General features: G+C 44.3%; 1 protein-coding gene, 3 non-coding genes and 1 pseudogene across 4 annotated transcripts in view; 2 read left to right on the top strand and 3 right to left on the bottom strand.

Moving 5' to 3' along the window:
* Window positions 1–14,593, top strand: part of NUDT3 (nudix hydrolase 3) — a 117,191-nt gene extending 102,598 nt beyond the window's left edge. The window contains exons 3-5 of the mRNA XM_039465817.2: window positions 4,407–4,451; window positions 8,304–8,388; window positions 12,842–14,593. Of these exons, the coding sequence (XP_039321751.1) occupies window positions 4,407–4,451; window positions 8,304–8,388; window positions 12,842–13,020 (309 nt within the window). The 3' untranslated portion in view covers window positions 13,021–14,593. The remainder of the gene's footprint in view (window positions 1–4,406; window positions 4,452–8,303; window positions 8,389–12,841) is intronic.
* Window positions 99–205, bottom strand: LOC120363384 (U6 spliceosomal RNA). Its single transcript, XR_005578941.1, has one exon. It is a non-coding gene; the product is annotated as a U6 spliceosomal RNA (small nuclear RNA).
* LOC120363468 (small nucleolar RNA SNORA70) lies at window positions 6,437–6,567 on the bottom strand. The gene has a single exon (XR_005579014.1). It is a non-coding gene; the product is annotated as a small nucleolar RNA SNORA70 (small nucleolar RNA).
* Window positions 14,594–17,367: 2,774 nt separating the features above from the next.
* Window positions 17,368–20,229, bottom strand: LOC101054022 (regulator of nonsense transcripts 3B pseudogene; annotated as a pseudogene).
* A 48-nt stretch (window positions 20,230–20,277) lies between these two features.
* LOC120363401 (U6 spliceosomal RNA) lies at window positions 20,278–20,384 on the top strand. Its single transcript, XR_005578957.1, has one exon. It is a non-coding gene; the product is annotated as a U6 spliceosomal RNA (small nuclear RNA).
* The last annotated feature ends 2,920 nt before the right edge of the window (window positions 20,385–23,304 follow it).

Genomic DNA, 23,304 nt, shown 5'->3' with positions numbered 1-23,304 from the left:
AGAATTGCTTGAACCCAGGAGGCAGAGGTTGCGGTGAGCCGAGATCGCTCCATTGCACTCCAGCCTGGGTAACAAGAGCAAAACTCCGTCTCAAAAAAAAAAAATATGAACGCTTCACGAATTTGTGTGTCATCCTTGCGCAGGGGCCATGCTAATCTTCTGTGTATCATTCCAATTTTAGTATATATGCTGCCAAAGCGAGCACTCAATTCTGATTTCTAACTTGATTGCAGTGTGGTCTGAGAGACTGTTTGTTATGATTTCCGTTCTTTTGCATTTGCTGAGGAGTGATTTATTTCCGATTATGTGGTCAATTTTAGAGTAGGTGTGATGTGCTGAGAAGAATGTGTATTCTGTGGATTTGGGGTGGAGAGTTCTGTAAATGTCTATTAGGTTTGCTTGGTCCAGGTCTGAGTTCAAGTCCTAGATATCTTTGTTAATTTTCTATCTCGTTGATCTGTCTAATATTGACAATAGGATGTTAAAAGTCTCCCACTATTATTGTGTGGGAGTCTAAGTCTCTTTGTAAGTCATTAAGAACTTGCTTTATGTATCTGGGTGCTCCTGTATTGGGTGCATATATATTTAGCATCGTTAGCTCTTGTTGCACTGATCCTTTTACCATTATGTAATGTCCTTCTTTGTCTCTTTTGATGTTTGTTGGTTTAAAGTCTATTGTATCAGAGACGAGAATTGCAACTTCTGCTTTTTTTTTGCTTTCCATTTGCTTGGTAAATCTTCCTCCATCCCTTTATTTTAGCTTTTGTGTATCCTTGCATGTGAGATGGGTTTCGGCTTTTTATCCAATTTGCCAGTCTGTGTCTTTTGATTGGGGCGTTTAGTTCATTTACATTTAGGGTTAATATTGTTATGTCTGAATTTCATCCTGCCATTTTGATGCTAGCTGGCTGTTTTGCCCGTTAGTTGATGCAGTTTCTTCATCGTGTCGATGCTCTTTACCATTTGGTATGTTTTTGGAGTGGCTGGTACTGGTTGTTACTTTCTATGTTTAGTGCCTCTTTCAGGAGCTCTTGTAAAGCAGGCCTGGTGGTGATGAAATCTTGGAGTACTTGCTTGTTCATAAAGGATTTTATTTTTCCTTCACTTATGAAGCTTAGTTTGGCTGGATATGAAATTCTGGGTTGAAAGTTCTTTTCTGGGGCCGGGCGCGGTGGCTCAAGCCTGTAATCCCAGCACTTTGGGAGGCCGAGGCGGGTGGATCACGAGGTCGAGAGATCGAGACCATCCTGGTCAACATGGTGAAACCCCGTCTCTACTAAAAATACAAAAAACTAGCTGGGCGTGGTGGCGCATGCCTGTAATCCCAGCTACTCAGGAGGCTGAGGCAGGAGAATTGCCTGAGCCCAGGAGGCGGAGGTTGCGGTGAGCCAAGATCGCGCCATTGCACTCCAGCCTGGGTAACAAGAGCGAAACTCCGTCTCAAAAAAAAAAAAAAAAAAAAGAAAGTTCTTTTCTTTAAGGATGTTGAATATGGGCCCCCACTCTCTTCTGGCTTGTAGGGTTTCTGCTGAGAGATCTGCTGTGAGTCTGATGGCCTTCCCTTTGTGGGTAACCAACCCTTTCTCTCTGGCTGCCCTTAGCATTTTCTCCTTCATTTCAACCCTGGTGAATCTGACAATCATGTGCCTTGGGGTTGCTCTTCTTGAGCAATATCTTTGTGGTGGTCTCTGTATTTCCTGGACTTGAATATTGGCCTGCCTTGCTAGGTTGGGGAAGTTTTCCTGGATAATATCCTAAAGAGTATTTTCCAGCTTGGATTCATTCTCTCCGTCACGTTCAGGTATACCTATCAAACGTAGATTAGGTCTTTTCACATTGTCCCATATTTTTTGGAGACTTTGTTCATTCCTTTTTACCCTTTTTTCTCTAATCTTGCCTTCTTGTTTTAATTCATTGAGTTGATCTTTGACCTCTGATATCTTTTCTTCTGCTTGGTCAATTTGGCTGTTGAAACTTGTGTATGCTTTGCGAAGTTCTCGTGTTGTTTTTCAGCTCCATCAATTCACTTATATTCCTAAGTTGTTTATTCTCATTAGCATTTCATCAAATCTTTTTTCAGCATTCTTAGTTTGTTTGCATTGGGTTAGAACATGTTCTTTTAGCTCAGAGAAGTTTCTTATTGCCCACCTTCTGTAGCCTGATTCTGCCAATTCATGACACTCATTCTCCATCCAGCCTTGTTCCCTTGCTGGTGCGTAGTTGTGATCCCTTGTAGAAGGAGAGGCGTTCTGGTTTCGGGTGTTTTCATCCTTTTTGTGCTGGTTTCTTCCCATCTTTGTGGATTTATCCACCTGTCATCTTTGTAGTTGTTGACTTTCAGATTGGGTCTCTGAGTGGACGTCCAGTTTGTTGATGATGAAGTTATTTCTCTCTGTTTCTTAGTTTTCCTTCTAACATTCAGGCCCCTCTGCTGTAGGATTGCTGAAGTCCACTCCAGGCCCTGCTTGCCTGGGGATCACCTGCAGCAGCTGCAGAACAGTAAGGGTTGCTGCCAGTTTCTTCTTCTGCTATCTTTGTCCCAGAAGGATACCCACCAGATGTCAGCCTGAGCTCTCCTTTATGAGATGACTCTTTGGATATACAGGGGTCAGGGAGCTGCTTGAGGAGACAGTCTGTCCTTTATAGGAGCTCAAATGCTGAGCTGTGAGCTTTTTTGTTCATTCAGAGCTGCTGGGCAAGTACGTTCAAGTCTGCTGCAGCAGAACTCATAAACCGCCTTTATTTCCCCAGGTGCTCTGTCCCTGGGAGTTAGGGCTTTATTTAGGAGTTTCTGTTGTGCTGCTGCCTTTTTTCAGGGCTGCCCTGCCCAGCAAGGAGGCAGCCTAGTCACTGTCTGCCTGCAGAGGCTTTGCTGAGCTGCTGTGGGCTCTGCCCAGCTGCCGTGTGAACCTGCAGTCCTGTTTATACGGGTATAGTTAGAACTGCCTCGGCAATGGCAGCCCACCTCTATAATGGCCGACTCTCTCTGTAATGGCAGGCTGCCTCAGCAATGGCGAGCTGCCTCAGTAATGGCAAACTACCTCCGTAGTGGTGGACTGCCTTGGTAATGGCGGACACCCCTCCCCCGCAGAGCTGGACTGTCCAGGATTCAGCTATGCATACTGTGAAACTCTCAATCCAGAGTGTTTCTGATTGCTGTTTTTTTGTAGGGGTGGAACCAGCCGAGCCTGATGACTTGGCTTCCTGCCTCAGAGCCCTCTTTTTTTTTTTTTTTTTTTAAAGTTCCAGTCGCCTGTTGAAAAGGCGCTGGGATCTGTGTGATTTCCCATTCGGTGACTCACTGCACCAGCTGAAACAGCCGTGCTGAGATTTGTGGTGCTTTTTTGCCTAGGAGTCTTTTGGCCTGGCTCCCTGTTTCAGTCCCCTTTTTTATCAGTTGAATGGGTGACTCTGTCTCCCAGGACCTCCAATCGCCAGCTAAAACAGCGCCCAGACCCATGTATTTTGTACAGAGAACCGCCGCGCTGGGGTGCTGGCAAAACAGCTGCACTGGTGACCCGTGGGGCTCCTCCACCTGGGAATCTCCTGGTCTGTGGGCAATAAAAATCCATCTGAAAATGCGGTGTCCACTCACACTGTGCTTTCCCTGGGAGCTACAATCCCGAGCGGCTCCTAATCAGCCATCTTGGATCTATCGGCAATTTTTATTTATTTATTTATACATTTTTTTGAAATGGAGCCTTGCTCTGTCACCCAGGCTGGAGTGCACTGGTGCTATCTTGGTTCACTGCCACCTCTGCCTCCCAGGTTCAACCGATTCGATTCTCTTGCCTCAGCCTCCCAAGTAGCTGGTATTACAGGCATCCGCCACCACACCTGGCTAATTTTTGTATTTTTAGTAGAGATGGGGTTTCACCATGTTGGCCAGGCTGATCTTGAATTCCTGACCTCAGGTGATCCACCCGCCTTGGCCTCCCAAATTGCTGGGATTACAGGTATGAGCCTTTGCACTTGGCTGACTCGCTAATCTTTTAAAAAATTTTTAGAGGCAGGGCCTTGCTATGTTGCCCAGGCCGATCTCGAATTCTTATCCTCAAGCGATCCTCCCACTTCACCCTCCCAAAGTGGCACTGAGCCATTGTGCCTGACCTGAATTAATAATACCTCAAAATATTTTTGGTATGGTGGCTTCTTGGCCTTGATTATCTTGCTCTGTTTGGCTGGCTTTGCAGAAGGAAGAGAGACCAGAAGAAAAGAGAGGCATTCTAACTTCCCAGGGCATACACTACTGTTAGCAGTCTGACACAGAAAATACTGGTATCACTTCACAGATCTGGAGTCTGCCCAAGCTGTGTCCTCTTGTTTTTTTATAAACTGCTTAAGAAGACTCAAAATGAGGCCAGCAATATAATTCAAGTGCATTAATTTTTCTTTTCACTTTTCAGGCTGGAGTAAAAGGGACATTGGGAAGATTAGTTGGAATTTTTGAGGTAAGTCTGTTAAAATATTTGGTACAAATGATATGTATTAATAACCACACAGAGGCCAGGTGCAGTGGCTCATGCCTATAATCCTAGCACTTTGGGAGGCTGAGGCGGGCAGATCATGAGGTCAAGAGTTTGAGACTAAGCGTGGCCAACATGGTGAAACCCCATCTCTACTAAGAATACAAAAATTAGCCAGGCGTGATGACGCATGCCGGTAATCCCAGTTTTCTCAGGAGGCTGAGCCAGGAGAATCACTTGAACCCAGGAGGCAGAGGTTGCAGTGAACCAAGATTGTGCCACTGCACTCCAGCCTGGGTGACAGAGCAAGACTCTGTTGTGGGAAGAGGGGACCACACAGATATCAACATTGGAAAAATGCCATCTCTGTTTCAGCAAGGTTTTTTTTTTTTTTTTAGTTTTTTTTTTTTTTTTTTTTTTTTTTTTTTTTTGAGACGGAGTTTCGCCCTTGTTACCCAGGCTGGAGTGCAATGGCGCGATCTCGGCTCACCGCAACCTCCGCCTCCTGGGTTCAGGCAATTCTCCTGCCTCAGCCTCCTGAGTAGCTGGGATTACAGGCACGCGCCACCATGCCCAGCTAATTTTTTGTATTTTTAGCAGAGACGGGGTTTCACCATGTTGACCAGGATGGTCTCGATCTCTCGACCTCGTGATCCACCCGCCTCGGCCTCCCAAAGTGCTGGGATTACAGGCTTGAGCCACCGCGCCCGGCCTTTTTTAGTTATTTTTAACTTTTTGAGACTCACTCTGTCACCCAGGCTGGAGTGGAGTGGAGTGGCACAGTCATAGCTCACTGCAGCCTTGGACTCCTGGGCTCAAAGTAATCTCCTGCTTCAGCCTCCCTAATGTTTTTTAGAGACAGGGTGTTGTTGTGTTGCCCAAGCTAGTCTCTTAACTCCTGGGCTTAACTGATCCTCTTGCCTCAGCCTCCCAAAATGCTGGGATTACAGGGGTGAGCCACCATGCCCAACCTTGGTGAGTTTTTTGTTTTTTTTTTTTTTGAGACGGGGTTTCACCATGTTGTTCAGGCTGGTCTTGAACTCCCAACCTCAGGTGATCCGCCCGGCTTGGCCTCCAAAGTGCTTGGATTACAGGCGTGAGTCACTATGCCCGGCCTCAGTGAGTTTTTTAAAGAAAACAACACCTACAGAGAATAACATGCTTAAAAAAAAAAAAGAAAGAAAGCAAAGAAGAAATCCCATAGTCTCCTCTAAACTACTAGAATTATTTGTAAGTATTATTTTACCCCATTCCTACCTTTCTTCCTCTTCTCTGAAGGTAAGAGGAGAAGTAGCTAAGAGTAGAGAGACAGAAGAAAATTAGAAGACAGGTAACTATAACAAAGGAAAAATGGAGAAATTAGCTGTGATAAAAATTTGAAAGAAGGCAGGGAAAAAAGTAAGAAATAAAGATAAGCAGAGGCTGGGTGCAGTGGCTCATACCTGTAATCCCAGCATTTTGGGAAGCTGAGGCAGGAAAATCACTTGAGGCTAGGAGTTCAGGACCAACCTGAGCAACACAGTGAGTCTCTCTCTCTCTCTCTCTCTCTGGACAGGAAGTAAATTTATTGGTTCATATTATGAGGGGGCAGCACAGTGGAAGCCCTCATGAGTGCAGGGCCCACCACTTGTCCAGAGGGCCACGATTGGGGATGTACTTAACCCCACAGCCATCTGGGATGAGCCACTTCTCAGTCACCGTGTCTTCAAATTCATCAGCATTGAACTTGGTGAAGCCCCACCTCTTTAAGATGTGGATCTTCTGGCAGCCAGGGAACTTGAACTTGGCCCTGCACAGGGCCTGAATCACATGCTCCTTGTTCTGCAACTTGGTGCGGATGGACATGATCACTTGGCCAATGTGAACCCTGGACACGGTGCCCTGGGGCTTTTCAAAGGCACCTCACTTGCTTGTTTGGAGCCTACATTGGGGTAGTGCAAGGTCAGACACATGAACCATATGTCTGGAAGGCCTGTCTCCAAGGTCCCTTAGAGCAACCCATGCAAGAAACAGGCTGCATACGCTACCAAGGAAGCTGCTGTTTGCAGCCATTGCACACTGGGCCCCCATGAGGAAAAAAATGAGACCCTTATCTCTACAAAAAGTTTAAAAAATAAAAATATCAGAAGAAAGGTGTCTGATGGAAAAAAATACATATGTAGGCCGGGCGCGGTGGCTCAAGCCTGTAATCCCAGCACTTTGGGAGGCCGAGGCGGGTGGATCATGAGGTCAAGAGATCGAGACCATCCTGGTCAACGTGGTGAAACCCCGTCTCTACTAAAAATACAAAAAAATTAGCTGGGCATGGTGGCGCGTGCCTATAATCCCAGCTACTCAGGAGGCTGAGGCAGGAGAATTGCCTGAACCCAGGAGGCGGAGGTTGCGGTGAGCCGAGATGGCGCCATTGCACTCCAGCCTGGGTAACAAGAGTGAAACTCTGTCTCAAAAAAAAAAAAAAAAAAAAAAATGTAAATTTTTTTTTTTTTTTTTTTTTTTTTTTAGACAGAGTCTTGTTCTGTTGCCTAGGCTGAAGTGTAGTGTCATGATCTCGGCTCAGCACAGCCACCTCCCAGGTTCAAGTGATTCTCCTGCCTCAGCCTCCCAAGCATCTGGGATTACAGGTACCCACCACTACTTCTGGCTAATTTTTGTATTTTTAGTAGAGATGGGGTTTCACCATGTTGGCCAGGCTGTTCTGGAACTCCTGATCTCAGGTAATTACCCACCTTGGCTTCCCAAAGTGCCGGGATTACAGCCATGAGCCACCAACCCCAGCAATAAATAAATTATTTTTTTAAAGGTTGCTGGGCACTGTGATTTATACCTGTAACCCCAGCATTTTGGGGAGCCAAAGTGGGAGGATCACTTGAGCCTAGGAATTCAAGACCAGCTTGGACAACATGGTGAAATCCTGTCTCTACAAAAAAAATACAAAAATTAGCTGGGTGTGGTGGCTCACTTCTCTAATACCAGCACTTTGGGAGGCTGAGAAGGGCGGATCACTTGAGATCAGGAATTCGAGATCAGCCTGGCCAACATGGTAGAATCTTGTCGCTACTAAAAATAAAAATCTAGCCGGGCATGGTGGTGCGTGCCTATAGTCCCAGCTAGTCCGGAAGCTGAGGCAGGCAAATGGCTGGAGCCCAGGAGGCAGAGGTTGCAGTGAGCCAAGATCATGCCACTGTACTCCAGCCTCTGTAACAGACCGAGACTCTGTCTCAAAAAAAAAAAAAATTGTCTGGGCGTGGTGGTGCGTGCCTGTACCAGCTACTTGGGAAGCTGAGTTGAGAGGATCCCCTAAAGTCAGGAAGGTCAAGGCTGTGGTGAGCCGTGATCATGCCACTGCTCTCCACCCTGGGTGACAGAGAAAGGCCTCTCTCTCCAAAAGAAAAAAAAAAAAAAAGATGAATGGGATTAGTGGGAAAAGAGGTGTGTGTGTGTGTCACACTCAGCTTGTTTGTCTTGATGGGGTCACTGAAGTTTGAGACCCCTGTGGTAGTCCACCCATCCACAGTCTTCTCCCTGGTGTTCTAGCTAATTCAATTTATATGATGCCTTTTTCTTGAGGGATCACAGCATTCCTGTGAAGTTGTATTTAGGGGAAGGGGAGGAAAAACCAATGTAAATACTTGGTTTTAGAAGTCCAGCCAGAGTATACCCTCAAATTCAAGTGTGGCCTATTTTGAATCATGTAGCTATAACTGTAGTACCATAAAAAGCAAAAGTTTAGAATCTTTGTGTCCAAGTTCTCTGGACATATGCATAAGAGTATGTTTCATTTCAGCAATTCCAGCTCTCTAAGGAAAAACTCTCTGTTTTTCTTTCTTTGCCTTTCAGAACCAGGAGAGAAAGCACAGGACGTATGTCTATGTGCTCATTGTCACTGAAGTGCTGGAAGACTGGGAAGATTCAGTTAACATTGGTAAGCCATCACCAGACAGCCTGGAAAGGGCTCCTCACAGCCAGCTCTTGCCATGCGACAGGTCATTACCAGAACCAGAAACAAGAGCTTGCCAGGCTCAGTGGCTCACACCTGTAATCCCAGTACTTTGGGAGGCCAACACAGGACGATCACCTGAGCCCAGAACTTTGAAACCAGTTTGGGCAACCTAGTAAGACCTCATCTCTGCAAAAAAAAAGAACAATTATGGGCGAGGTGGCACATGCCTGTGGTCCCAGCTTCTCAGGAGCCTGAGGCAGGAAGATCATTGAGCTTGGGAGGTTGAGGTCACATTGAGCCATAATCATGCAACTGCACTCCAGCCTGGGCAACAGAGTGAGATCTTGTCTCAAAAAAAAAAAAAAAAAAAAAAAGAGCCAGATAAAGATTAGAAATAATTGAAAGATACTGCTAATAAACAAGTATGTACATTTTGAACTTAATAGTATTTTGAAATGTTTCAATGGAGTCTGGAGTACATGGTCCACAAATAGAAGTATGACTCCTAAAAATAAGAAATGTTGCTTCTAAAATCAAACTGGATCCTTCTCAAAAGGGCTATACTTCTGTACCTCTTGACCAGATACTGATTGAGAGCCTCTGCCGTACCAGGCTCATTGCTGGCCATGGGACCATAGGTGAGAGCAGGACCTTGGTCTTATTCCTCACGACATTCGTAGTGTTGAGGAAACTGTTGGTTTCGTGGTTTGAGTCCCTCCAGAAATCATTCAGTAGATGCAGAAAGTGCAGGTAGTTTCTGGTTTTATTCATATAAAATATGAATATATATTTTTATATTTTTTCATATTTTACATGAACATAAAAAATCATAAAATTTGTGAAATTTTATAAAAGGGTGCTGGGTGCGCTCTTTAGGTACATCCATTCTCCCAAAGGAGCCATTTTCTTTGATCTCATACGGCTATTACATTTACATCTTTTGAACTGTAAACTCTGGTGGTACAAAGGTTGGTTCACAGTTTGTTTACGTCTGAAGGAAAGTATGTTCTAGAAAGAACACTAATTTCCATTGGACAGATAAAATGTACTTGCTAAAATTCTCCCTTTATTGTTAGTGTTTGCCCTGCCACCATGCCCCTCACATTGTTACTCTGAGCAGTTCGTAGCCCTTTGGCTTTGTGTCTAGTAATACTGCAGGGTGCTCAAGGAAATAAATTCACTGTGGGTATACTGAAAACAGACTCCCTGACAGCTGTGCTAGTGCCTGAAAAGGAGACAATGGATGTGTGGTCTGGCCCTATCCTCAGAGCACTCTCTGGCAGGCAGGAGTCACACACTTGTGATACTAATTTTTTTAGGTACCATTGCTGTATTAATATCCAAACAAGCCTTTCACCTTGTACTCCCACTTCTGAGAATTGGGAGTACAATTCTCAGAAGTGGGAGTACAAAGTGAAAGGCTTGTTTGGATGAAATTAATGAAATAATCTAAAATATGACAAACAGGCCCATTGGAGCCTTCCTTCAGATGATCTTACTACCATTACTCTTACTGGTTAAAAGTTGCATCTTAAATGTATAGCTCATTGTGGATGCTTGATTAGTAAAAAAAAAAAAAAAAGAAAAAGAAAAAGAATAAATTAAAAAATGTATAACTCAGTGAATGACAAATAATGAATGACATGCGTCTGATGGAATGTTGTTAAACACCATAGTTATACAGCTGTTAAACACCATAGTTATAAAAGTTACATGCAGCCAGACGTAATGGCTCACACCTGCAATTCCAGCACTTTGCAATACCAAGGCAGGTAGATCACCTGAGGTCAGGCGTTCGAGACCAGCCTGGCCAACATGGGGAAACCCTGTCTCTACTAAAAATACAAAAATTACCCAGGCATGATGGCAGGCACCTGTAATCCCAGCTACTCAGCAGGCTGAGGCACGAGAATCGCTTGAGCCTGGGTGGCAGAGGTTGCAGTGAGCCAGGTCACACCACTGCATTCCAGCCTGGGTGACAGAATGAGACTCTGTCTCAAAAGTAATAATAATAAAAATCACAGGCAATTGAGGTCCAGTGATATGGAAATGGTTAAATGAACGATAGTACATCCATGCTAGATATTACGACAACGCAGCCACATGTCTTTAAAAAAAAAAAGTCTCATTCTGTTGTCCAGACTGGAGTGCAGTGGCATGATCACAGCTCGCTGCAGCCTCAACCTCCTGGGCTCAAGGAGACCTCCTGCCTTAGCCCCACTAGCAATGGCAATGTCACATTTTTTTCATAACATAGATTGCTTAAAACATAGTGTGAAATAGGACAGGCGTGGTGGCTCATGCCTGTAATTCCAAGCATTTTGGGAGGCCAAGGCAGGAGGATCACTTGAGGCCAGGAATTTGAGACCCCATTTATACCCCCCGAAAAAAAAAAGAACAAGAAGGTGTGGCATGTGCCTGTAGTCCTAGCTACTTGGGAGGCTGGTTCAGGAAGATCCCTCAAGTCTGGGAGCTTGAGTTTGCAGTGAACTATGATTGTATCCTTGCAGTCCAGTCTGTGAGACCCTGTGTCTTGGGGCGGCGGGGAGGGGGCGGGAATAAGGCCGGGCGCGGTGGCTCAAGCCTGTAATCCCAGCACTTTGGGAGGCCGAGACAGGTGGATCACGAGGTCAAGAGATCGAGACCATCCTGGTCAACATGGTGAAACCCCATCTCTACTAAAAAAAAATACAAAAATTAGCTGGGCATGGTGGCGTGTGCCTGTAATCCCAGCTTCTCGGGAGGCTGAGGCAAGAGAATTGCCTGAACCCAGGAGGCAGAGGTTGCGGTGAGCCGAGATCGCGCCATTGCACTCCAGCCTGGGTAATGAGCGAAACTCCGTCTCAAAAAAAAAAAAAAAAGAAAAAAGAAAAGAAGGCCGGGCGCGGTGGCTCAAGCCTGTAATCCCAGCACTTTGGGAGGCCGAGGGGGGTGGATCACGAGGTCAAGAGATCGAGACCAACCTGGTCAACATGGTGAAACCCCATCTCTACTAAAAATACAAAAAATGAGCTGGGCATGGTGGTGTGTGCCTATAATCCCAGCTACTCAGGAGGCTGAGGCAGGAGAATTGCCTGAACCCAGGAGGCGGAGGTTGCGGTGAGCCGAGATCGTGCCATTGCACTCCAGCCTGGGTAACAAGAGCGAAACTCCGTCTCAAAAAAAAAAAAAAAGAAAGAAAGAAAAAATAATGTGAAGTAAAAAAGAACCAGTAACAATAAATTAAAAAGCAAACTCTTAGCAGCACATACTCTGTGCCAGGTACTCTTCAGGTGCTTTTCATGTTAATCCTCATAACAAACTTGTGAGATAGGTCCTACTTATTGTCTGTTTTATAGATGAGGAAAATGAAGCAGGAGCACAGCTGCCCGAGCTGGCATTTATGTGATTGGAGCCCAGCAGTGTGGCTTCAGAATCCTTGTTCCTGACTGTAACACTCTAGCAGAGCTGCTCAGGATTTGGAGCACCTGAAAGCATGATCCGAATTTAGTTGTCCCGAGATCAAGTATATGAAAAAAGGGCAATTGTGCTAGGGTATTGAGAATGGTCTTTTCTGGTTTATAAGATTATGGGTACTTACTACTTTTATAAGAGAAAAAATATAAAGGATTTAAAAAACACACATTTTAAAAGAGTAAGAAAATAGACTGAAAAGTATAAGACTGTATTGAGACTTTTTCATTTAAAAATATTTTGTTATGTAATAAATCACTCTTATAAGAAAACTTTTAAATAAGTTATTGATTACAAACTAGCCATTCTAGTAATTCTGAAAGCTGTTGCTCGTGTTGATTCCCCCCACCTTGGGACAGGGTCTCACTCTGTCACCGTGCTGGAGTGCAGTGGCTCGATCACAGCTCACTGCAGCCTCAACCTCCTGGGCTCAGGTGTTCCTCACATCTCAGCCTCCTGGGTAGCTGGGACTACATGATTGTACCACCACACCCAGCTAATTTTTGTATTTTTTGTAGAGACAGAGTTTTGCCATGTTGCTCAGGCTGATCTCAAATTCCTGGGCTCAAGCAGTCTGCCGAGCTCAGCCTCCCTAAGTGCTGGGATTACAGGCATGAGCCACTGCACCCCACCCTCATGTCAGTTTTTACAGGAGATAGGGATGTTGCTGGGCTTTGGCTCCTAATGTATATGCAAGCAAGGAAACCAGGAGGGTGGGAGGAAAACACTAGCCATAGTTTCCTCTGGAGGACAGGTTTTACACAGTTAGTCTTAGCTCTTCAGTTTCCAGGGTTCTCACTATTTTCTACATTAGACATTGATGTCACATTTGAAGCATATGAAGTGTGCTTGCATTACTTTTATAAGAAAAAAAGTGTTTAGAGGCATCGCTTTAATGTTTTTCTACTACATTTTCTCAAAAGTTCTAGGCTTAGAAACTTTATTGCTCTTCTACTAGTTTCTTTTCTCTCTGCCTCCACAGGAAGGAAGAGGGAATGGTTTAAAATAGAAGATGCCATAAAAGTGCTGCAGTATCACAAACCCGTGCAGGCGTCATATTTTGAAACATTGAGGCAAGGCTACTCAGCCAACAATGGCACCCCAGTCGTGGCCACCACGTACTCAGTTTCTGCTCAGAGCTCGATGTCAGGCATCAGATGACTGAAGACTTCCTGTAAGAGAAATGGAAATTGGAAACTAGACTGAAGTGCAGATCTTCCCTCTCACCCTGGCTCTTTCCACTTCTCCTCACAGGCCTCTTCTTTCAAATAGGCATGATGGGCAGCAGAGAAAGGGTATATTGATAATGTTGCTGTTTGGTGTTAAGTGATGGGGCTTTTTCTTCTCTTTTTATTGAGGGGTGGGGGTTGGGTGTGTAATTTGTAAGTACTTTTGTGCATGATCTGTCCCTTCCTCCTCCCATCCCTGCAGTCCTCTGAAGAGAGGCCAACAGCCTTCCCCTGCCTTGGATTCTGAAGTGTTCCTGTTTGTCTTATCCTAGCCCTGGCCAGACATTTTTCTTTGATTTTTAATTTTTTTTTTTATTAAAAGATACCAGTATGAGATGATAACCTTTCAAGAATTTGTCCTATAATATGCTGTACAGTTGAGTAGGGTGGTCGCTTTCATTGCAGGATACATTTATCTACACATTATATATTGGACATATAATATGTAAATAAATGACTTCTAGAAAGAGAAATTTAACTGTTTAATTTTTTAAGGTTTTTTTCTCTTTTAATTTGGGCATTTCTGGAATTGAGAGCCTTAGAGTTAATACAGCTTTTTGTTTTTGATGCTAGTAGCTGGGGAGGTTACCCTGTCCTCTTTCCGTTTCCTAGCCATCGACTGTAGTTACATAGGTATGGGAAGAGTTTAGCTACCTTCATAGTGCTCCCAGGATTCATGGCCTTTCCTTCTTTATGCTGTATTTCCATGCCAAGAAGGAAACCAGAAGAAACTTTTTTTTTGTTTGTTTTTTGTTTTTTTTTAAAGCAAGCTATGAGCAAATGGCCTCAGCCCAGATCTGGAAAAACAATGATAGAAATTGAATTCTGCCCCACATGTTGACAGTAGGGTAAACTGGATTCTTGGGGTTATTTATCTAAAAAACTGGAGCTCAGGCACTGTTTCTGTCCTGCTGATTTGGAACCTTTTCCGTAATGCTACTTATTGCCAACAATAGCCTCTCTTCCTGTCCATATATGCCTTATGCTGTGCTGACCTGGATATCATCCTTGTACTCTGAAGCATCCAACTATACTTTGCAGGTGCATCAATGCAGTCCTGTCCCCACACTGGGTAACCGTGTTCCTGAAAAGTATGTGGGAGAAATTCAGGTGCTTGCTTGTCTTTGTAATGGTGCGGCACTTGTGATTGCATCATGGAGCATGCTCAGAGCTATTAAATTGGTCTCCCATCTCCCACCAGGATGTGAAAGGTCCACATGAGAAGCCACGTAATCATTTATTAGAGTGGCTACATAATACACTGGCTTACTGCAGACTCTCTTGTTGGTTTTTTATACAGGTTTCATGCTGGCTTCATTTGCAAGTTGTGGTGTTTGGTTGGGAAGTAAGAGGGTCTTGAGATTGAGGGATAAAAAGGGGTACACTCACTGATCCCTGGCTTAGGACAGGAGATTGTCTCAGTACTCCAGTGGCATCTCCTTAGCCAAGATGTGAAATTAAAATCATAGTTCACCTTATTTAAAAATTCCAATAAAGCACTCAAACTTAGAAAAGCTTTTACTTTTCCGTCCCACTAAAAGAAATGTGTCTTGTAGCCCTGTGTCACTTTGTGTTCAGCACTTTTGGTAACATCATTTGGTGAACTTTAAATTTTGCTCTCTACTCTTAGTTTATATCCTCTCTCCCAGTCTTGAAACACAGGGCCAAAGAGCAATTGTAATCTTGGGATCCCATGATACCTCTAGGAAAGGAATTACATCCCCAGAGAAAGGTCCCATTGGATAAGAACAGCACCGTGGGGCTTGAGTCTGAATGCCAACTTGCTATACACACATTCTTCTTAAAAATGAACACACTGTTTCTTATCCTCACTTAAAGCATTCTAAAGTTCTGTTCAAATAAATAAAGGGGAAAATAAAGTAGATTTAACCACATGCTAAATGAAATTCAAGAAAACACATTGTTCCAGATAAATTCTACCTTTATGGTTATGGATTTGAAAGTATTTTGCAGGAAAATAGTCAGTACTCTTTAAAAAGGATCTACAGGGCCAGGTGCAGTGGCTCACGCCTGTAATCCTAGCACTTTGAGAGGCCAAGGCAGGTGGATCACTTGAGGCCAGGAGTTGGAGACCAGCCTGGCCAACATGATGAAACCCCGTCTCTAGTAGAAATACAAAAATGAGCTGGATGTGATGGTGCACACCTGTAATCCCAGCTAGCCATGGGAGGCTGAGCCATGGGAATTGTTTGAACCTGGGAGGTGAAGGTTGCAGTGAGCCAAGATCATGCCACTGCACTCCAGCCTGGGCAACAGCGAGACTCTGTCTCAGTAAATAAATAACAAAACAAAACAGAACTGCAGTACTAACAGTAATTTTTACATTTTTTTAATGATCTGAGTATGTTTTGACTGGGCTAATGTTAACAATATACTTCCCCAAAAGTGCAGTTTTGATTGTTGTTGGTGTCTTTGAGTCAGGAAAGTGAATTGTGCCAACAAGTATTGTTTAGTGACATGAATGGATTCCTATTAATGCAATTAACTGGAGAGATTGTGCTGATGCTTTCTTAACTGACAAAAGGAGGCTTTGTCCAACATCAGAATTGTTGAAACTGGTGTTGTTTTCTGTCGCACTGGGATTCTGGTGATCTGGGAGTGGTGTTTTTCCTCCCTGGTACCATAAATACCATGGCTGTCTTTACCGATGTCATCATAGTCCTTTAGTGATAGATTAGTTAGAACCATGGTTGCAATACCTTTATGTCCCCCAAAGAACAGAAGCAAAAGCATAAAAACTACCCTATTTGCAGAATATTTCATTGACATTGATTTGTCATTAATTCTGCCAGTGCTGATCTCATTCAGGCTTGGTAGAAACAGGTTCCTGTGTTTAGGGCAGATCCCTAGCCTCTCGCTTACAGTGAATTTGCATGTCCTAGATTCTGGTTATTACTAGAGCATCCATTAAAGTCTGCCAAACTCAGGACAGAAAAAGATAGCAGTGGACTTAAAATTTTCTTTAGTTTATAAATTACAGCCAGTGGGGAAACACTAATAGGTCATGTGATCTTACGGACCAGGATTTTCTCTGTCTCTCCCCTTGGGTGTGTGTGGGTGCGTGTGTATGAGACGAGGGCTGCCAGGAGGTAGCAACCACGTTAGATTTTCTGTAGCCTTCCAGAAACACTGCAGCCCATGAAACGGGAATCTTGATTTTGCTCATAACAAACATAACAGGATGGAACAGTTAGTGGATTGACTGTGTTTTGTTTTCACAAGTGTCCACCACTCCATCTGCCCTGCATGGAGAGGGCTCTCACTGCTAGGTCTAGGCTGAGCCATCTGGAAGGATCAAAGGGTGTGGGAGTCTCACCCGCTCTCAGTCTGCAGAAGGTCTGGAGGGTGGCAGCACAGCAGGACTTCCGCCTTCTGCATTGCGCTGCACAGCCCCATGGAACAGTGAGGCCCTTGGGGCCTTGCTTCTTGCAGCCTCTGGGGAGCAGAGTAGGTCACTGCCCTCTGGGGGTGTTTTGCAGTAGTTTTGTAAATGTGTTGCTACATAGTCAAGTTCCTTTGTGGCAAAGAAATATTTTGTTTTGTTCTTAGGAGTCAGCCCATGTAATGCCTCTTAGGCTTTCTTGCTTAGAAGAAAAAAGTCACCCTTTGTGGTTTTTAAAAGAAGAAGAAAGTTCTGTGCCGATTTGTTCATCCTCCTCCTTCCGCTTCCCTTTTCTCCACATGCAGTCCTCATTGGAGGCTCCTGCCAAACCTTCTTAACCAGAGAAGTAATAGGTATTTGTTAGACCTGGGTGTATGTTTCGCATTATCCTTCACATATTTCACATTTTCACCTAGTACTTTATTATTGCCTTTGTTGAAGTCCCCATCCTCATCTTAAAAAACAACAGCTTAGCCTAAGCCACATTTACTTTTTTTAGTTCACAAAAAGAATTTAATAGCCACAGTGTGATTTTTGCCACAGCTGTGTGATTTTAATATTCTCTGTTATCGAGGGTGGATTTAGAATTGCAGGAAATACCTGGAGAAATCACAGTGGGATGAATTTTTGCTTTAAGAGAAATAAGAGTTAGCTGTAATTGATAACATGGCTTCATCCTAGTCCCATCTGCATTTCAGAAAATAACCCACGTCTTTATAAAACAGAGGAGACTTATGGGACAGTTAAGCAGGTATGGGGAGGGAGAGTATTATTTAATGGTGATTAAATAATGCAGATGGCCCTTCCGGTTCTTAGGTTTTTTTTTGGTTGTTGTTGTTGTTTATCTGTTACTATTTATTGACATCAAAACGGTAAGCTGAGACTAAAAGTTGCTATTTAACATGAATAGACATTGGTGCAGTTTCCTTCCTGGAGACGGTATGCACTCAGATCATGAGACCTAAGATCAAACACACACTGAATAGTCAAGAATCAAACAAGGACTACATTTTACCTCTTAGTAGAAAAGATGCTGAAGACAAAACGAGATGTTTAAAAATATTCTTTATGCTAAGCTCATGTAAGCAAACAAAAAAACTAAAACTAAATCTAAAACTTTAGGACATTGGATTCAGAATAACATTAACTATTTAAATTTTTGCATCAACAAAAGTATGATCTATCCTTCCCTGTACTTGTACTACAAGGACATGCTTGTTGTTTCTACAATACACAAAGTCAACAGTTATCATCAACAGTGAAATAGAACTAGACCGGAACAAAGCTTCAAAGCGACTCTGCTCCACCCAAATTAAGAAAATTCAATTCAGGACGAACAACAGCTTTTGATTTAGAACCAGCTCGCTCTTTTCTCTCGTGTCACACGTGATAAAGTCCTCACTTGATATTCCCCCCTGCAAATTGCACTGCATGTCCTCGCCATCACGTTTTTCTGACACTTTAAAAGTAATTTGTAGAAACTGCAAAAGCAATGAAATTGTACTTCCAATTCTGAACCTCTGATCATATTCCTGCTTTGACACAAGACTAACTCCTCTGCAGTGTACCCCACCAGCACGGCGACCCCCTTTGTCTCTATTCCTTTGCCCTGAAGGTACTTCTGGATTGCTTAACGTGTGCTCTTTGGCTGCCTAGACAGTCAGGACACCTAAGGCCATCCGTACTTAACACCTCTCCTCCTCCTTTTCTATGACTAATACCGCTTTGCTGCTTCCTTTCTGCTGGAATCACCAGACTTGGTGCTGTCATCAGGGGGACAGAGTCGATTTCGGCTTCCAGCTCCTGGTTGGTAAAGCTGCATCGCTGGACGATCCTTGTTTCTTATTCAATCTTTCTTGACCACTTCTTTCTTTTCAGTTTTTTCTGAGCTTCCTATTGATTCTGTACTTTCGGCCTTCTTTCCTTTATCCCGAAGTATTTCTTTCTCCTTTTTCATTTCTTCTTTTCTCTTTTTTTTTTTTGAGGTGGAGTTTGGCTCTTGTTACCCAGGCTGGAGTGCAATGGCGCAATCTCGGCTCACCGCAACCTCCGCCTCCTGGGTTCAGGCAATTCTCCTGTCTCAGCCTCCTGAGTAGCTGGGATTATAGGCACGCGCCACCACGCCCAGCTAATTTTTTGTATTTTTAGTAGAGACGGGGTTTCACCATGTTGACCAGGATGGTCTCGATCTCTCGACCTCGTGATCCACCCGCCTCGGCCTCCCAGAGTGCTGGGATTACAGGCTTGAGCCACCGCGCCCGGCCTCTTCTTTTCTCTTAAAAGTCTTCTCCTTCTCATAGGATTCCTTCTGCCTACGGCGCTCTTCTCGCCACTTCAGCCTCTCTCTTTCTCGAAGTATGTGCTCCTGATCTCATTCATAATCCTGTTCCCTCTCCCTGTAGTCTCTGCTGCTCTCATCTTCAGGTCTCTTTGGTTTTTCATCTTTAAATTCTCTGTCAGAACGCTTGGGCAGTGTACAGCTTTGCCCACTGGCTCTTTCATCACTGAGATTCTCTGTCCAATTTCTTGGCTGTTGTTTTTCATCCCTTTTTCTGGCGTCTTGAGCAGCTTAATCTTTGGTTCATCCTTTAATTTGTCCCTTTCTGGAATTCTATCTTATCTTCTTTAGCTTTTCTATATCTTTTCTTTTTCGTTTCTCCTCCTCTTTCCATTTCCTCCTCTCTTCTTCTCTTTGCCTTTTTCTGTTTTTCTCCTCCTTCTTTCTTCTCTCTTTTCTGCTCTCATTCTCTGCTAGTTTTTCAGGAAGCCCAAAAGTGGGGTTGTCTTTTTGGCTATTAATTCTCTGTGTTTTGCTTCTGTTTCCTCTCACAGTGTCTCTGGAGTACATGTCGTTTTCCCATCATCCGTGGCGTTACTTTCCATATTGTGGATCATCATCAGTAGTCCTGACTTTGGTATCTCTTTTCTTAGTCTTCTTTTTTTTTTGCAGCTTTTTGAACAGGTGCAAATTCTACCATAGCAGGATATTCCTGACCATTATTGTCAAGGAATACATAACCATCAAAGTGATCCCTGAGTAAAATAACGTCCTCTTGGTTTTTAAAGTTGATGTATGCTCTGGCATACATATGAGGATACAGACACGTATCATTAGAAAAAAACTCAAAATAATCATGTTCAGGCATGGGTCGAAGATGTTCCTGAAGCTGCTCCTTGGTCAAAGTGGGAGGTAATCTTCAAATTACCACCTTGCTCAGCACCTCTTTGTTCTCCTTGTTGCGATCCTGTTTATCTTCCCCCTTGGAACTGTCCCCCGAAGTCCCACCGTCCCACCACCGCTGCCTGTGGCTCCAGGGGGCGTTAACAGGGTTACTCACTTCTCCTTGGGCCTGCGCTCCTTCTCTTCCTTCATGGCTACATCTGTCACAGAGGCGGCTCTGTCGCAACGCGTTACACTGGGCACCAGCGGCTCTGGTTCTTAGTTGTAAAGACTGTGGAAGAGGTCAGACTCGCGGCTCTGCAGTTCAGACTAGGCAGGTGACGTGGCACTCATTTATTCTGAGCCTGCTGGATAGAGCCTGTCTCCTCATGGCTGCAAAGGCTTCCAGGACATGTAGCTGTCCATGTTAGTGGCTCAGCCTTGCCTCCATCCGGGCACCCACCTAACCTGGAGCAGGTGAGAGCACCCCAGAGCCATCCTCCATGCTCTGTGGTGAGTTTTGCAGTGGAGACTTACTTCACCATCCAGGGTAGCTGTGTTTCTGTGTCACTTGAGATACCACCTAAAAATGAAACGTTTGAGATTTTAAGGTTAAAAAAAAAGTAGTGCTCGCTTCGGCAGCACCTATACTAAAATTGGAACGATACACAGAAGATTAGCATGGCCCCTGCGCACAGATGACACACAAATTCGTGAAGCCTTCCATAAATAAATTAAAAAAAAAAGTAAATCGGGAGCATTGGCTGCAATCCCTAAAAGATACTGTTGTCTGTGCATCAGCTGGCTTGAGGTCACCACAGGTCCTAGGAGCCCAGAAAGTCTAGGCATGCTGTCCTTCAGAGGCCAGCAGCCTTTCACAAACCCTGCCTCTAAAAGGGCGGTTTTGCATTTGACCATGTTTTTGCAGTTAGCCTCAGAAACTCTTGTCTTTAGCTGATAACCTTTCAGTGATGTGAGAAGCCTACTTGGAGCATCTGAGAAAATGATACCTCTCACCTTCAGATTAACCAGTTTGTCTTCCTAGTTCTCTTAAAAATTAATAAATAGGAAGGGAATCCTATTTTTTTTTTCTTTCTTTTTTTTTGAGACGGAGTTTCGTTCTTGTTACCCAGGCTGGAGTGCAATGGCGCGATCTCGACTCACCGCAACCTCCGCCTCCTGGGTTCAGGCAGTTCTCCTGCCTCAGCCTCCTGAGTATCTGGGATTACAGGCACGCGCCACCATGCCCAGCTAATTTTTTTGGATTTTTAGTAGAGACGGGGTTTTACCATGTTGACCAGGATGGTCTCGATCTCTTGACCTTGTGATCCACTCGCCTCGGCCTGCCAAAGTGCTGAGATCACAGGCTGAGCCACCGCGCCCGGCCTGGGAATCCTATTTTGTGATGATCTGGGCACACTACTTGAGCTGAGGCTGGTGGTCACATGATTTTCACTGTCTCTGACATGAAGCTTTTGAAGTGAGAGTCATGTCTCTTCCCTGAAGCTTTGTTTACAGTGATAATTTGCTGAGTTTGAGCTTGTCTTAGAAAATAAGACTGTCCACCTGGGAAGGGGAGCTTATAAGGAAGCCATGTTAACTCAGAATGCTGAAGAAAGGGCTTTTGGCCAAAAAAGTAAGATTAATATCTAGAAGGTGAAAAGCAGTCATTGGCTTCTGTTCTTCTAGCAGTTGATGGTTTAATAACTCTAGGTTTCCTTTGGTTTATATCCCCAGTTCTTAATACTAAAACTTACTTGACTTCCTATCAGGAAGCACATACACAAAAAAAGCACCATTTAAAACCCTGGATATAGACATTTAAGGATACAACAGCAGCAGCATTGCTGTTTGGCCAGGTTCATCACCATTCTGATGTGCTGCCCATGCTTCCACCCTCCCTTTCCTGCCCACTGAGCCCCGCCCCCCAGCCAGGCCAGATGTGAAGATTCTATTAATCATTGATTCAGAGAACATTAATTCTTGTCTGGAATAATTAGCTACTAAATTGCTTGTTATATGACTGTACCTTTCAGACAACATCTCAACATTACAGTGAAGTAGCTCTCCTGGACTTGAGCTTCCAGCCAGGCATTTAGTTCAAACTCTTAAGCCTTTGCGGAATTCCTTAGGAAAAAAAGCAAGATGCCTCAGTGCCAGTGCTGGGCCTTAAGACTGTACTTCCCCTCTCTGTTGGGCGGGGCTCGTGGCTCAGCTTTGGGAAATCATTTTGCCAGTAAGATTGCCTGTGAATCCCTTTGAGAAGTCATCCCGATCTGAGCCTGTCTTCTGAGCACTTTGGTGCTGAATTGAAAATGGTAAGCTAAAGCAGTGACTGATCCACATAGCCTCTTTAACCTCTGTCTTGCCGGAAAAAAAAAACCTTCCCAGGTTAATAAACTTTGGTCTTTAACCTCCCTTTGTTGTGGAGAAAATGTGTCACGAATTAATGGTCCAAAGGATATCCAGTTTTGTTTACTCAGTCCAGCAGCAAAACAGATAGGACTTACGCCAGGGAATTTACAGGCTGATTATGAAGACACCCATGAGCAGGAATAAGAAGGATAGGTGTGCTCCACACAGAACCTCCCCAGATCTGAAGGTAAGTCTTGGAGAGCTTCCAAAAGGCTGAAGTAAAAAGGAGACTTGAAGGGCCTTAGCTTAGTGAGCAAGAGGCTTGTGTCCTCCCAAGAACATGAAGGAGTTCAGAAGGGAGTAACAGGTACCTAAGCTAGAGGTCACAGACGCACCTGCCCGCTCACCCTGTGTGACTGAGAACATTTTTGCTCTGAATTTTCCAAGGGGTCTCTCCCTTCAAAAATCCAATTTACTACCAGAATTTTGTTTCGCCTCTGAGAATCTCACCCTTTCACTTCCATCTGTGAATGGACATGGATGTGTTGCCCAGGGAACAGAAACATCAGCGTCCAGGGCCCAGTGGCATGGCGTTACGTTAGTAGTTAGGAAAGCAGTCAGCCAACTCAACTGTAAAGGAAATGAGTGTGTAGTACAGTTTGTAAATGGCAGTTCTGTTCTCTTATTTTGTGATCTGATAACTGTCACACTGGTTGGTAATCAAAAGGGTGGTGGTTAGAATTTTCTAAGTAAAATTTCAGTTAGAAAAACAGCTTACCAGTTTTCCATGTGCTTTATTAAGGAAGTCAAGAGTATTTCAGGCTGTTGGGAACGGTTGTAAATGGAACTGAAGCAAGTGTTTCTCACCCTCTTAGGTGTAGCGGAGAGAGGAGTGGAGGGCCAGCAGTAACTTTTGCCAACCCAGCCTCCATTTCAAAGACTTCTGTCTTCTCTCCTATCCAATGACGTGGTCAGGGATGGGCTCTGAGGAGGCAGTGAGGCCCCGCCTTGGTTTGCTCAGCTGCGGTGTGTGGTCTCCAAACAGGGTTTTTAAGGAGTTTCTCACATGAGCACCTTCACTTCACTCATCTACCAGCAGCAGCAGGAATGTTAACATCCCTGGGACCATTTGCGTTTTTAAAGCGATAAACCGTTAACAGGTGTACCATCCAGATACAGTCTCCTCTTGGACAGGTTCAACAGGTGTTTCCAGGGATCCCTGTGGGTTGAGAGGCAAAGTAGCCGAGATTTGTTTTTCCAGAGGACAAAAGTATTTCTTGTCCCTTTTCCCTCATACT

This window comes from Saimiri boliviensis, chromosome 4 (genome assembly GCF_048565385.1).
Source record: "Saimiri boliviensis isolate mSaiBol1 chromosome 4, mSaiBol1.pri, whole genome shotgun sequence".
Classification (NCBI taxonomy): domain Eukaryota; kingdom Metazoa; phylum Chordata; class Mammalia; order Primates; family Cebidae; genus Saimiri; species Saimiri boliviensis.
Note: the sequence above shows the minus strand (reverse complement) of the source record. Positions and strands in the feature narration are given on the sequence as shown.